The 12,574-nt window shown below is 23.6% G+C and overlaps 3 protein-coding genes across 4 annotated transcripts; 2 read left to right on the top strand and 1 right to left on the bottom strand.

The window, feature by feature from the left end:
- The first annotated feature begins 267 nt into the window (after positions 1 to 267).
- Positions 268 to 4,547, top strand: LOC107998198 (armadillo repeat-containing protein 5). Its single transcript, XM_017057342.3, has 6 exons — positions 268 to 1,419; positions 1,580 to 1,800; positions 1,875 to 2,594; positions 2,664 to 2,839; positions 2,912 to 3,173; positions 3,250 to 4,547. The coding sequence occupies exons 1-6, from the start codon at positions 1,174 to 1,176 to the stop codon at positions 4,181 to 4,183; spliced, it is 2,559 nt and encodes an 852-aa protein (XP_016912831.1). The 5' UTR covers positions 268 to 1,173; the 3' UTR covers positions 4,184 to 4,547.
- On the bottom strand, positions 4,369 to 10,594 carry LOC107998196 (cytochrome P450 315a1, mitochondrial). 2 transcript variants are annotated; one of them, XM_028666852.2, is made up of 7 exons: positions 10,452 to 10,594; positions 6,342 to 6,717; positions 6,039 to 6,229; positions 5,612 to 5,946; positions 5,133 to 5,357; positions 4,789 to 5,001; positions 4,369 to 4,707 (listed from the first exon to the last, which is right to left on the bottom strand). In XM_028666852.2, exons 2-7 carry the CDS (start codon positions 6,617 to 6,619, stop codon positions 4,594 to 4,596), a joined length of 1,356 nt encoding a protein of 451 aa, XP_028522653.1. In that variant the 5' UTR covers positions 6,620 to 6,717; positions 10,452 to 10,594; the 3' UTR covers positions 4,369 to 4,593. The 2 variants fall into 2 exon arrangements, with proteins under 2 accessions (XP_028522653.1, XP_016912826.1); XM_017057337.3 differs by lacking the exon at positions 10,452 to 10,594 and having other exon boundaries at positions 6,342 to 7,262.
- On the top strand, positions 10,257 to 12,571 carry LOC107998197 (transmembrane protein 120 homolog). The gene is made up of 7 exons (XM_062072654.1): positions 10,257 to 10,274; positions 10,376 to 10,570; positions 10,937 to 11,055; positions 11,136 to 11,294; positions 11,375 to 11,467; positions 11,548 to 11,765; positions 11,843 to 12,571. The coding sequence occupies exons 1-7, from the start codon at positions 10,272 to 10,274 to the stop codon at positions 12,244 to 12,246; spliced, it is 1,191 nt and encodes a 396-aa protein (XP_061928638.1). The 5' UTR covers positions 10,257 to 10,271; the 3' UTR covers positions 12,247 to 12,571.
- Positions 12,572 to 12,574: the final 3 nt, after the last annotated feature.

Genomic DNA, 12,574 nt, shown 5'->3' with positions numbered 1-12,574 from the left:
CCAAGAATTAGGAAGCGTCATACAACTGCTGTCATCTTGTCGACATCTCCTGCGTAGCTCACGATCCAATCTCCATGCCCTCTCCTATCATTTTGACGCCTCTGCTATACTCAATTCACGGACACTGCCCTTATACTCAGCAGGTGCGCATTACGATAATGATACTTTTCTCTGATGCGCTTACGCAAAATAGAAATTTGTCTTTCTTACGAAATGCAATTTAAATTTTATGTTATTTTTTCTATAATAAATTAAAATTATATTTATTTTGATGATATAAATCATTTGTAAACAATTTTAATATCAAATTAGCAATGAATTTAAATATTGTTTGGAAAAAATTATGCATAATGAAATTATATACATATAGAATTTTATGTAACTATTGTTATGCAGATTTTGATATGAAAATAATTCTACTTTTAAGAACAAATTAAATTAAAAATTTAGTTTACTTTATTAAAATTATCAATATAAACAATTTTATTATACTTCATTCAAATTTAAGAATAGTAAAAATAATTTTTTAACAAATTCATTTATACATTCATTCATAGTTCATTTTTATTATTTAATAAAATAATAAAGTTTAATACAATAAAATATATTGAAATTCTATATTTGATATAAAATTAAAAAAATATATGAAATAAAGAGAGAGAGAGAAAAAATAGATTTTAAAATAAATATTTAAACATATAATCATTATTAATAATGATTATAAATAGTTATTACTTATTACTTATTAAATACTTCATTTGAATATAATTATTAATATATTCTAAAATTATTTTAATAATATTCTTTTGTTTTTTTATATAATATATATCTTTATTAAAATTATAATATAGTATACAGTATATACAATATATACTTAAACTAAAATCAAATAGCGGGAAATTTAAAAAAAATAATTTTACAAAATAATTTATTATTTATATTTATAAAACTATAAATTCATAATATGAACTATAAAATTGATAACTATAGTTTAAATACATTTTGACAGTGAAATTTATTAATTAAATTATAATCTTTTTTGTCTTATTTTTATAAGCTACTATATGGGTGAAATTGTCAAACTAGTTGGCAGTATAATTTAGAGGTTATGTTTCTTTTAAAAAACTAACAAATTTTCATTAATTTTTTTATTCGTTTATAAAAATATTGAACATGAGTGAGAGACAAGAAGGTCCGATATTACAAGAATTATTTAAACATATAAAATTGGACTCGAAAAGCGGAATTTGGTCATGTTTGACACAACTTAAAAATGATTCAAAGTGTTATAAGCAATTTGCCAAAGATGGAGGATTAGGCATTTTAGTAAATTTACTTCATTGTCATAATATAAAAATATTGAATATGACTTTAAGTATTTTAGCAAATGCTTGCATGAATTCCGATGCAAGAGAAAAGGTATATATATATATTTACTTTTATATTCTTTTATATCAATTAATAGATATATATTTATTAAACAAACTATTTTTCTTATAAAATTTAATATTTAATTTGATATTTTCTTATAGAATACTTATTTATGATAATGCATTTTAAATATATTGTTTTATTTTAGGTCAAAGGATCTAAAATAGCAACTCATGTAATTTCTATAATAAAGCATATAAAATTAGGAAATTCTTTGCATTGTCGTGCTTGTAGACTAATTGGTAATTTATCTGAATGTGATTGGCATGCAAAATCATTATGTGAAGCTGGAGCAGTACAAGCTTTGGTTGATCTTTTACAATTAGACATATATATGCAAACTTATTTAATGGGTATTAGAGCTATAAGGTATTAAAAAAATAATTTGTACATTAATAATATTCTTTTTCTAGTCAATATTTAACTATACATTTTCTTTAAAGAAATATTTGGACTATGTATGAAGGTAGTAGAGAAGAAATCTTAGAATCTGGAGTAATAATTCGAATTACAAATTTATTAGTAATGGCAAAGGAACAATTACAAACAGATACAAAATATATAGATTTAATAGAAACCTGTTTAAAAGCCATGTGTGTATTTTTGGCTACGCTTGATCCTCGAGTTGGGGAACAATTACGAGGGGAAAATGATATGCAGGGTTATAAGTGTATTGTACAATGTTGTGATATGAATAATAAAATAGCAATCAGATGTTTGTACAATCTTTGCCAAATTGCAGAATGTCGACCTATTCTGGGAAATTTTGGTGCTATTGAAAGTTTGATTATTCTCATCAAAGATCACTTGGAACTATCTAAAGAAACATTAGTCAGTTTATGTTTGTTTTGTAGAGAAGCTGTAAATCGTGCAAGAATTAGAATGGGATTTGGCTTAGAATTAATGTTATCTTTATTAAAAGATATTAAAAATGAAAAATATCATCCTGTGTTATTGCATGCTTTAGCACAATTCATTTATGATGATCCAAGTATTACAATAATGATAAAAAATGGTTTACTTGATGTTTTAGTTATTAGATTAAAAAAAATGGTAACTGAAACAGTATCTTACGAGGAGACGAACGTTTCAAGAAAAAGAGAGAATGATTCTCCTCCTAATAAACAAATAGAATTAAAATATAATAAGACAAATTTAGGAAGGTACGTTTGTAAAATTGTTTTTAATTTATTATTATAGAAGATATAAAATCATGATTTTTTTATCTATAGATTTAGTTCAGATTATTATCGAGATGACTGGAGTCCAGGTAGTACTGTTAGTGTTTCTTCTTCACCTCCTAGTACACCACCATTACCTTTTTATGATTCTATTGAAAATGATGAAAATACTGAAGACAATTATAGTCCAGTTTGTAGCGATACAGAAATAATGGACAACGAAGATGGTAAAATAATTTTTATATTTTAAAATAATATATCAAATTTAAAAAATAGCAAATTTCAATAATTTTTTTCAGAACCTCAAGAAGAAGTAGAATCATTAAAAAGTTGTAAATCAATAACTGTAAATGTGGAGAAATCTCAAAATTCAGAAGAAGGAAATAAATCAAATGTTTGGGAATATGCAAATGTATGGACATTAGTGTTATTAAGTCGATTAAGTCATTCAAATGATCCAGTTGATCGATTGGCTGATCCCGCAACTATTGAAGCATTATCAGCTTATATCAAACATGCTAAAAATCCAAAAGCATCTAGAATTTTAACTAGAATTATAAGGTAAAAGATAAATTTTGTTTTAATTACTATCTAAATAATAAGATTTATAGTATTTTATAAACAATTTTTTATATAGAAATGGAGTATATTTAATACCATTATTAAAACAAGGCTTCGTTTTTGAAGCTCAAACATTATACGGTTCTGAACAATATATAAGACAACTATGTGCCCTAGCAGAAACTGGCGGAGCGATAGGTGAACTTACATCTATATTGCTTCGTGGAGAGGAAGCTCATAAATTAGTTATTGCAGTTTCGATACCATTCCTAATCAAGTCACGATATATTCTAAAATCACTTCTGAATAATCATGGTGGTCTTCGATTAATATTTCAGATTCTATCTAATCAACAACACAATCTTTATGAAAATGCTATTTGGTCAATTTGTCGATTAGCAAACACATTGGAAATTCAACCTGAGATTGTAGAAAAATATCAAATCATAGAAACCATTTCGACAGATTTTCCAAGAGTGTACGACAATCATCCGAAACCTGCAACAGTTACATTTGAACTAGACGATGGTACGACTATTGATGCTTGTAGGCAAACATTATGTCAAAAGTCGGATGCCTTTTCAGCGATGCTTGAAGGAAACTTTTCAGAATCGGGTAAAAAACGTGTTAAATTAAGAAACACATCAAAAGAAGGTCTTAATACATTACTTCTAGCTGCAAATGGTTCGACTTTCGAAAATAGAACTATTGAATCTATATTAGACGCTGTACTATTAGCGGACAGGTTCCTTATGGCTGATATATCAGATATTCTTACAGAAAGTTCTATATCTAAATTGAATTATAAAAATTTGAGTAAAGCGTGGAATTGGGCGAGAATGAACTCATGTCACGAACTAAAATCTTGTTGCGTAAAAAGATTTCTGACAGCTTCAATGACAAAATCTGAAAGAGTTCAAGCATTTCAAGATTTTTCTACTACCGACAATTTTCATGAATTTTTAGACGAAGTAAAAAAAATCATAAACAACGTTTTGTGCCAACGTTAATAATAAATTAATTGTATATAATTGTAATATTTAATAATATTATTTTAATTATTTAATCTATATTTTCTAAATTTGAAATGCTTAATGAAACTTTTATATAACAAAATATTTTACTCATTCTCTTCGATCATGCTTTATGAATTTATTGTAAAACTTAGAATTGATGAATATTAATAAGTATACAATTTATAAATGTCATTTAATTAAAATATATATTTAAATGTTAATAATTGTAACATAAATAATTAATTTACACATAAATATGTATGTACAATGGAGAAAATATTTGTATTTTATTCAATATAAATGTATATGGATAAAATATTGCATAGAAGGAAATAAAAAAATAAACAACAAAAAAGTATTTTACTATTTTTACAATTAAATGATATTTCACTTTGTTATATTAGCTAATTTCTCTCCATCAATTTTAATTTTATTGATTGTGATGGTACAGAAATCAAATGTAAAATTAATTTTACTTGATTCTTATTTATACATTCTATTTTAAATGATTTAATTAACTGCAATTTTTAAAATAAAATCATATCATCAAATAAGTTTATCAATTCTTAATATATATTAATATATAATTATTTACGCACCTCTGCTAATGCAAACGATATTTGTATTTCTGCCAGTTTTCGACCAATACAACTTCTAGCTCCTAAAGCGAATGGTAAACTTGCATGTGGATGTACTACGCCTTGATAAATACCTTTTTGCGTTCTAATCCATCTTTCTGGACGGAATTCATTTGGTTGTGGAAAATTCGCAGCATCGCGACCGCTCGAATAAAGTGATAAGACAAGCAATTCCTATAATAAAATATAATATAATTTTATAATATAATATACAATGTCTTTATAATATATAATAACTTTTAATTTCTTTTTCATTATTTATTAACATGTTTATTACAAATAAAATATAATATAAATTCATTTACCCCTTTTGGCACAAAGTAATTACCAATCACACTATCTTCCGGTAAATATCTAGATATAAATGGAGCTATAGGATATAATCGAAGAGATTCTTTGATTATACCTTTTAATAATGGTAATCTTAATATATCTTTTTGAGGAAGATCTTTTATGTGTTTAAATAATTCTTCTTGTTTTTCAGGATGATTACATAACAACAATAATACCCATTGCAAAGTTGTTGCCGTCTGAACATAAAATAATTTTTTTAATTATTAATAAATAAATAATATAAATAAATTATATAAGTATTTAATTTTTGAAATTTAATTTAATTTTATTAAATTTTCCATTTTATTTATTTTAAATTTAAATAAAATATATAATATATTTATAATATATATATAATATATATAATAATTTGTTTCGAATTCAAATAATTATTTTTATAAATTTCAAATATAAATTTTTGTTTCATAAAATAGTTACACTCTGATCTAACCGTATCACCAGCTGCTAAAATAAAATCAGTAACAATGCAGATTGCGTCTTCGGCTCGAATACCTTCATCCATCATTTTTTTTAATAAACCATTACCACCTAATTTAGCCATTTCTGGTACCAACATTCGAACAATTTCGAAAGCTGTATCAGCAGATGCAACAAATTTTTTCCAAACAGGTAAACGTAAATTCATAGCTAATTTAACTGGTATTATAGATAATTTAGCTGAATATTCAAATATTTCATGCAATGTTTCTGCTAATATTTCGAAATCTCGGGACAATTGATGTTTGTAAGAATACCAGTACGATCCCATCAATGTGGCCATCATAGCTGTAAAATAAAAATATGCTTCTATGGATATTGTTTATTATTACATTTTTCGGCATTGAAATAACTTATTATATATATATATTATATTATACCCTCTATAGACCACTGATAAAGTTGAACTTGTAAATTCGATATAATATTATTGGTCTTAATCTGTTTTTGCCATTTTCGTTTAAGTTCTATGGCTACCTCTTGACATGGTGTAATCATTAAATTTGTTGGATCTGGTAATAACATTACTTTGTTTAAAATCTTACGGAAATATATCCATTCTTCGCCATTCCTATCATAATATAAAAATATATAAAAATTCAAATATAAAAGTTTAGATTTTTTTCATTTAAACTATAAATATATTTTTATATTTTATAGAAAAATATTTAAAATTAATGTACATGAATAGCAAACCGCGACGACATTTCCGCATCTCATTGTAAAGTGTCCAAGCTTCTGGTAGAAAATGTTTTGGTGTTGATCCTTCAAGTCGAAAAATTTTACGAAATTCATGTATTGAATTTACAAAAACTGCTGTGGTTGGTCCTATACGTTCTTTGTAAACAGGACCCAATTCTTTATGCCTTTTATCAACGTACTCATGTTGTTTTTTTGGACCCCCAAATAAAATGAATGAAAAAAGTGTTCCAAACACAGGAATTCCTCGCGGTTCTGGCATTTCCTGTAAAATACTTCCGCTAGTTGCTACCGCTACAGTACCATAATTTCTGTCACGTAATTTCTCCGTGATTTCTATCTTCGATCGATTCCCGCCATCTGTGGATTTCGAGATATCGGATAAATCATCGATTCTTGATGTCTGCGATGCGCCTGCGTAACCGCAACCAGGTACATTATATTTCAACGCGATGACATTGCTGGAAAGACTTACGGATTTGCCGCTTTTCAAAATATTTTGCGCAAGATTCATTTTCTTAATTCATAAACGATTCTTCCTTATCATTAATGCTAATTTAAATGGTAAGCACAAGAAACACCAAATACCGGTATTAGTTTATATTCAAAACATATTATAAAGTTTATATTAAATTTGAAACTTTTATTTTGCAAATGAATCGCTTTTTGTTCAATCTCAGACATAACTTCATTGAAAAATAAATCGTTTAATACCTCTTGTTTTCTTTTTCTGGAGTCATGCTTGATAACTTGAATCCAATCCAATGATAACACTGGTGATAGTTCAAAATAATGATACAATTTTTTTTATGATTATGGTATTAATACTAATTCATATATTTTTTGTAATAACATAACCATTATAATTTTCTCACAGTAAATACAATCATATTTTTCAGTGGTATCTTTATATGTATATAATATATACATATTACTTATTATGATTTCTGATCATAACCAGAAATATATAATAGGAAATGTTGAATTAGAAAGAAATGAATTTATAGAAAATGTTCAAGTTACACGCCGATTATAAAACACTGGTATACACGTGAAGAAGAAGATCGAATACCGTTTACTATGCCGTTATCTAGAAGCCGTTTACCCCTCCGCTGCAGGTTTCCACTTTCTTTCATGAGAATTCCTTCGTTTCATAATTCACTATATTCTTATTTTCAATTAATTATAATAATATCAATATTAACATAATATCGAGCGATTAATGTAAATTGTTCGTAATATTTGCCTTGTTATTATTTCAACAATTATTTTATAATATAAATTATATATTAAATAGATAATTGAGACATTGCTGATATTAGAGAAATAATTATTGCATATATATATATATATACTAACAAAGAATAGTAGTATTATTTTTTGAAATGTATCTAATTCTTATACATCAATTATAAATTTATAATCAAACAAGAATTATAATAAATTGTAATTAAAAAAGATTGAAATTTTATTATATACTTATATATTTATGCAATTCTTTTTATATAACATTTATTTAACCTTTTATAAATTCACTAATTTTATATTCACTGAAACTTATTTTTAATTGTTATCATTGAGTTTTTTAAAAATATAATTGTTATTTTTAATCCTTTTTTTGCAAATATCGTATTTATATTTATTGATTTTTATTAAATTCATATTCATTATTTGAAACAAAATTATAAAACTCTAAATTAAAACTTTTTCATGAGTTTCATCACTGTTCAATTTTTTAATTATTGATAAACACTAATAAATTTTTACGAATTAATCGTGGTTATCTCGTATCCATGATGCCCGACTACTGGTCTCTGTTTAACAGTTTCGAAGATATTTAAATCTCCTGCTGAAATTTCTTATAGAGTGGGGATCACGTGTAAGATTCTAAGAATAAAGGATTATGAGCTATATAAAATTTCACTCAAACATAGAAATAAATTTAATATTAATATAATAATATATTATATCTATTTTATAATTATTATTACTTATAAAGAAATAACTATGATTTTATATCTATTTTTAACATAATGTTTAAAATAAAAATATTAAATAATAATCTTTTATATTTTTATTATAATTTTTCTAAAATATTCAAAAAATTAAGAATTTTTTATAAAATATTAGTTAAAATTAATTTTATTTTTTTTTATTAAATGTTTTATAAAACATTAATAATTTCTTGTATTTTTATGCTTTGAAATTCCAATTTTTTTCCAAAAAAATGTTTTTTTTTTCTTCATTTAGAATTATAAAACACATTTTTTTACATTAAACTATAATGTTTTTAAATATATTAATAAATAATAAATAAAATTTTTCTTTTATAATTTTTCTATTCGCAAAATTGAATAATATCAGAAAACTTTAAATAAAATGATAGCATTTATAAATAATACATCCGTATTTTAAATTCACTATAAAACAGGTCACTAAAACTCATTGATTCTTTATCGTTTTACGTAATGTATTTTTATTTTATATAAATATATATTTTATATAATACACATTAATTTCTCAATAATATTCTTTAGGGAAGAAATAATACTTATGCATATAATATGCTAGATATAAATTAAAAACTGTTTTCAATCATTTGTGATCATAGAAAGAATATTAATTAAGTAAAAAAAATTAATATAGCAATTAAAGAATATTATTATGAAGTATGAATATAATTAATACATTGCAATTATTATAAGAATTATCAAATAATTTTTTGGTAATAATTTTGCAATGTCTACTGTAAATAAAAATTAAGAAGAACTAGAAAAAAAATTAGTTACATATTATCAAAAATTTATTTTAAAAAAATTTTTTAAAAACATTTTTCCATTTTTAGTTCACTTTTGAAATTGATTCTCTAAAAATACACATTATATACATGAAAATCAAGAGAAGATAAAATAGGTCCATAGGTCAGACTTTTTATCAGATCTGAAGATCAACAAATTCTAAAATGAAGTACAATAGTCGAATAAAGAAACATGTTTACCAAAGAATGCAAAGTATTTTTTTCTTTGCAGATCGGTGGAGCTGTCTGGTCAACGACCGTGAAAAAATTCGCGTATTCAACGATACAACAGGATACGAGTAAATTTAATCGATTATATTATATGTTTGAAGATTTCCGATCAATAATTTACATAATAGCCCGACCGATAAACATGTCATTATCGACGAACGTGAAACATTTATTTAATTAAAAGTACACATAACAATATGTTATTATACAATATATTATTATGTAAGTAAATATTATGAAATTAAAGAATTCAAAAAACATTTTAATATCAAACTTTGACATTTTTAATTAATAACTAAAAATTATTTGAACAACATATTTAATATTTAAACAACATAGTACTTAAACAATAACAAGAATAGCATTAATTAATAAAATATAGTTTTATTTTAATTAAAATAAATATTAGGAAATTTATATATATATATATATATATATAAAATCATCACTTGAATTATATAAAATGAATATTCTGTTTTGTTGAAAAATAATTTAAATATAAATATATTTTATCAAACAAATATAATCATAATTATTTTGAATTCTATAAAAATAAAATAATCAATTTTTTGACTATTCAAAAATAATTAAAATATAATTGAAAATTTTTATAATTTTTATGGAGCATTAAAATTATTATCATCTTCTATTAAAAAATTATTTTAACCAATAAATTTTATTAAAATTAAATTTTATTAATTAAATTTTCAAACAAAAAAAAATATAATATATTTTAAAAAATATATCAAAATATACATACATACATAGCTACATACATACATAGCTACAACATACATATATATATATATATACATATATATAAAATATGTTAAATTACAAATATTTTGTTATATAAATTTCAATATTGAAAATAAATCCAAATTAAATGGTATTATAAAATATAATTTCTTTTCACAAATATTCAAAATATTTTTTTATCATATGTCGAGTTTAAAAAGCAGGACAGTCAGAGATGACTTTTTACTTTAGAGCACTCTGCCGTCAAATGCCCAAGGAAGTACAGCTTACTTGATTAGTAATACGACTACGACAAATCTTTGCGTACCTGAATCTTTAGTGAGTTGTTGGCTATCATCCCTTTTTTTTTTTACTACGATGGATACCGATGTTGAATCCTGTTTGAAAGATTGGAACGACCTAGCACAAGATTACAAGGAATTAGAAGTAAGATAATTTTTTGTTAATCCTGGGTACTGATGTTGTCGATGATTAACACGTTGGACCATTTTCTGTGAGGTTAAGTGTATTTTTTATTTATCCATACTCGTAATTGGTATATGAAAAGTTTAATTATTTTTAATATATTATAAAACTTAAATTTTTTTATATATCTTTTCGTATGAGTTTAAAATATTATCTTATATAAAATATTTGTTTTTTTTGTTACTTTCTGTTATTTTTCATTCTTCAATCAATATATTCTACACAAATTTTTCCATATTATATAAATTATTTTAAAAATTATTTGAATAATAGCAATATTTAAATAACATAGTACTTAAACAATAGCAATATTTAATTTTTTAACAGACATTAAACAAAGAATATCTTGCAAAATTAGAAGAAGTAGTTGAACTTCAAACAAAATGTTTGAAAGGAATTTCTCACCAAACATACAGAATGAGTGTAATATCAAAATCACTCAAACAGTAAGTAATTAATTTAAAAGCATACATATTTTATTTTAAATAAATAAATAAATATATTATATTTATATATTTAATCTCAGATTACATGCAAGCGAAACACAAAAAGGATTAAGCAAAGAAATGACAAAACGAGAGCAGCAATTACATGAAATAGAACAAACTTTACCAAAACCAAATGGCACATATCTTCAAATTATTTTAGGCAATGTTAATGTTTCCATATTAAATAAAAGTGATAAGTAAGGATATCATAGAAATAATTTATTTAAAAGGTAATACATTATAAAATATATTTTTTAACAATTCATTTATATTTTAGGTTCAAGTATAAAGATGAATATGAAAAATTTAAATTAGTTCTTTCAGTAATTGGTTTTATTTTATCTGTATTAAATCTAGTAACTAATATCAGGTAATATATTATTTATTTTTAGAATATATTTTTAGAATATAAAAAAATATATTTATAATAATTGATAATGTATATTACAGAACTTTGGAACTTAGCTTCATGTTCCTTTTAGTTTGGTATTATTGTACATTGACAATAAGGGAAAGTATATTAAAAGTAAATGGTTCAAGAATAAAAGGTTGGTGGAGATTTCATCATTTCCTTTCAACTGTAGTATCTGGTGTTTTATTAGTATGGCCTAACACAGGGCCATGGTATGCATTTAGACAACAATTTCTGTGGTTCAATGCTTATATCAGTATGTTGTTTATTCAAGTTATTTATTATGTTAAAACAGTTTTTTTTAACAACAATTTTAAATATATTCATTTATAGGTGTAGTACAGTCTCTACAATTCTGCTATCAACGAGGTGTTTTATATCGCTTAAAAGCATTAGGTGAAAGACATAATATGGATATTACCATTGAAGGTTTTCATTCATGGATGTGGCGTGGATTATCGTTTTTATTACCATTCCTTTTTGTTGGATATATGTTTCAGTTGTACAATGCATATATCTTGTATACATTAATATCCCATTCAGAAGCTACATGGCATGTTTCAGTCCTTAGTGGAATGTTTTTGGTATTATTTCTAGGTAATACAATAACAACAATTATGGTAATTCGTCAAAAATTAAGAGAACGTGTAAAATATCATTTTCCTGGAGTATTTGCTTCTAAATTTGAACGTAAGAAAGATTCAAATGGAGAAAAAAATATGAAAAAACAAAATTAATAAGAAATTTGTTGTGAGGCGAGTATGATAAACAATTTAATAAAATAAAAAATAAATGTTTTATGAATAAAAAATAATTTAAAAGTGAGAAAAAAAATACAAATGTCAAAAAGGGGGAAAAAAATTATAAAAAATACAAATGACATGGATAATAAATTAATTCAAAGAATAGACTAAAAGTAAACAAAATTTTAAAATTCTTTCTTTCATAGGTTGACATATTTCTTTCATTACATATTACATATATTAATATTATTTTTATTAAGCACAAGATTCATTTAATGTACTAGCTTATTGCAATATGAAAATGAATTCTTTGGAAGTATTC

This window comes from Apis cerana, linkage group LG3, assembly GCF_029169275.1.
Source record: "Apis cerana isolate GH-2021 linkage group LG3, AcerK_1.0, whole genome shotgun sequence".
NCBI lineage: Eukaryota > Metazoa > Arthropoda > Insecta > Hymenoptera > Apidae > Apis > Apis cerana.
This window is presented reverse-complemented; position numbering and strand designations above follow the sequence as displayed.

Bases quoted from the DNA above. Each gene is read 5' to 3' on its own strand.
- LOC107998198 (XM_017057342.3), top strand. From the start codon at position 1,174: ATGAGTGAGAGACAAGAAGGTCCGATATTACAAGAATTATTTAAACAT. The intron at 1,420-1,579 runs GTATATATATAT...GTTTTATTTTAG, and splicing joins ATTCCGATGCAAGAGAAAAG to GTCAAAGGATCTAAAATAGC. The intron at 2,595-2,663 runs GTACGTTTGTAA...TTTTATCTATAG, and splicing joins AATAAGACAAATTTAGGAAG to ATTTAGTTCAGATTATTATC.
- LOC107998197 (XM_062072654.1), top strand. The intron at 10,571-10,936 runs GTAAGATAATTT...ATTTTTTAACAG, and splicing joins AAGATTACAAGGAATTAGAA to ACATTAAACAAAGAATATCT. The intron at 11,468-11,547 runs GTAATATATTAT...TGTATATTACAG, and splicing joins AATCTAGTAACTAATATCAG to AACTTTGGAACTTAGCTTCA.
- LOC107998196 (XM_017057337.3), bottom strand. From the start codon at position 6,871: ATGAATCTTGCGCAAAATATTTTGAAAAGCGGCAAATCCGTAAGTCTT. The intron at 6,230-6,341 runs GTACATTAATTT...ATATTATGATAG, and splicing joins CGTCGCGGTTTGCTATTCAT to GAATGGCGAAGAATGGATAT. The intron at 5,947-6,038 runs GTATAATATAAT...TTTATTTTACAG, and splicing joins TTATCAGTGGTCTATAGAGG to CTATGATGGCCACATTGATG.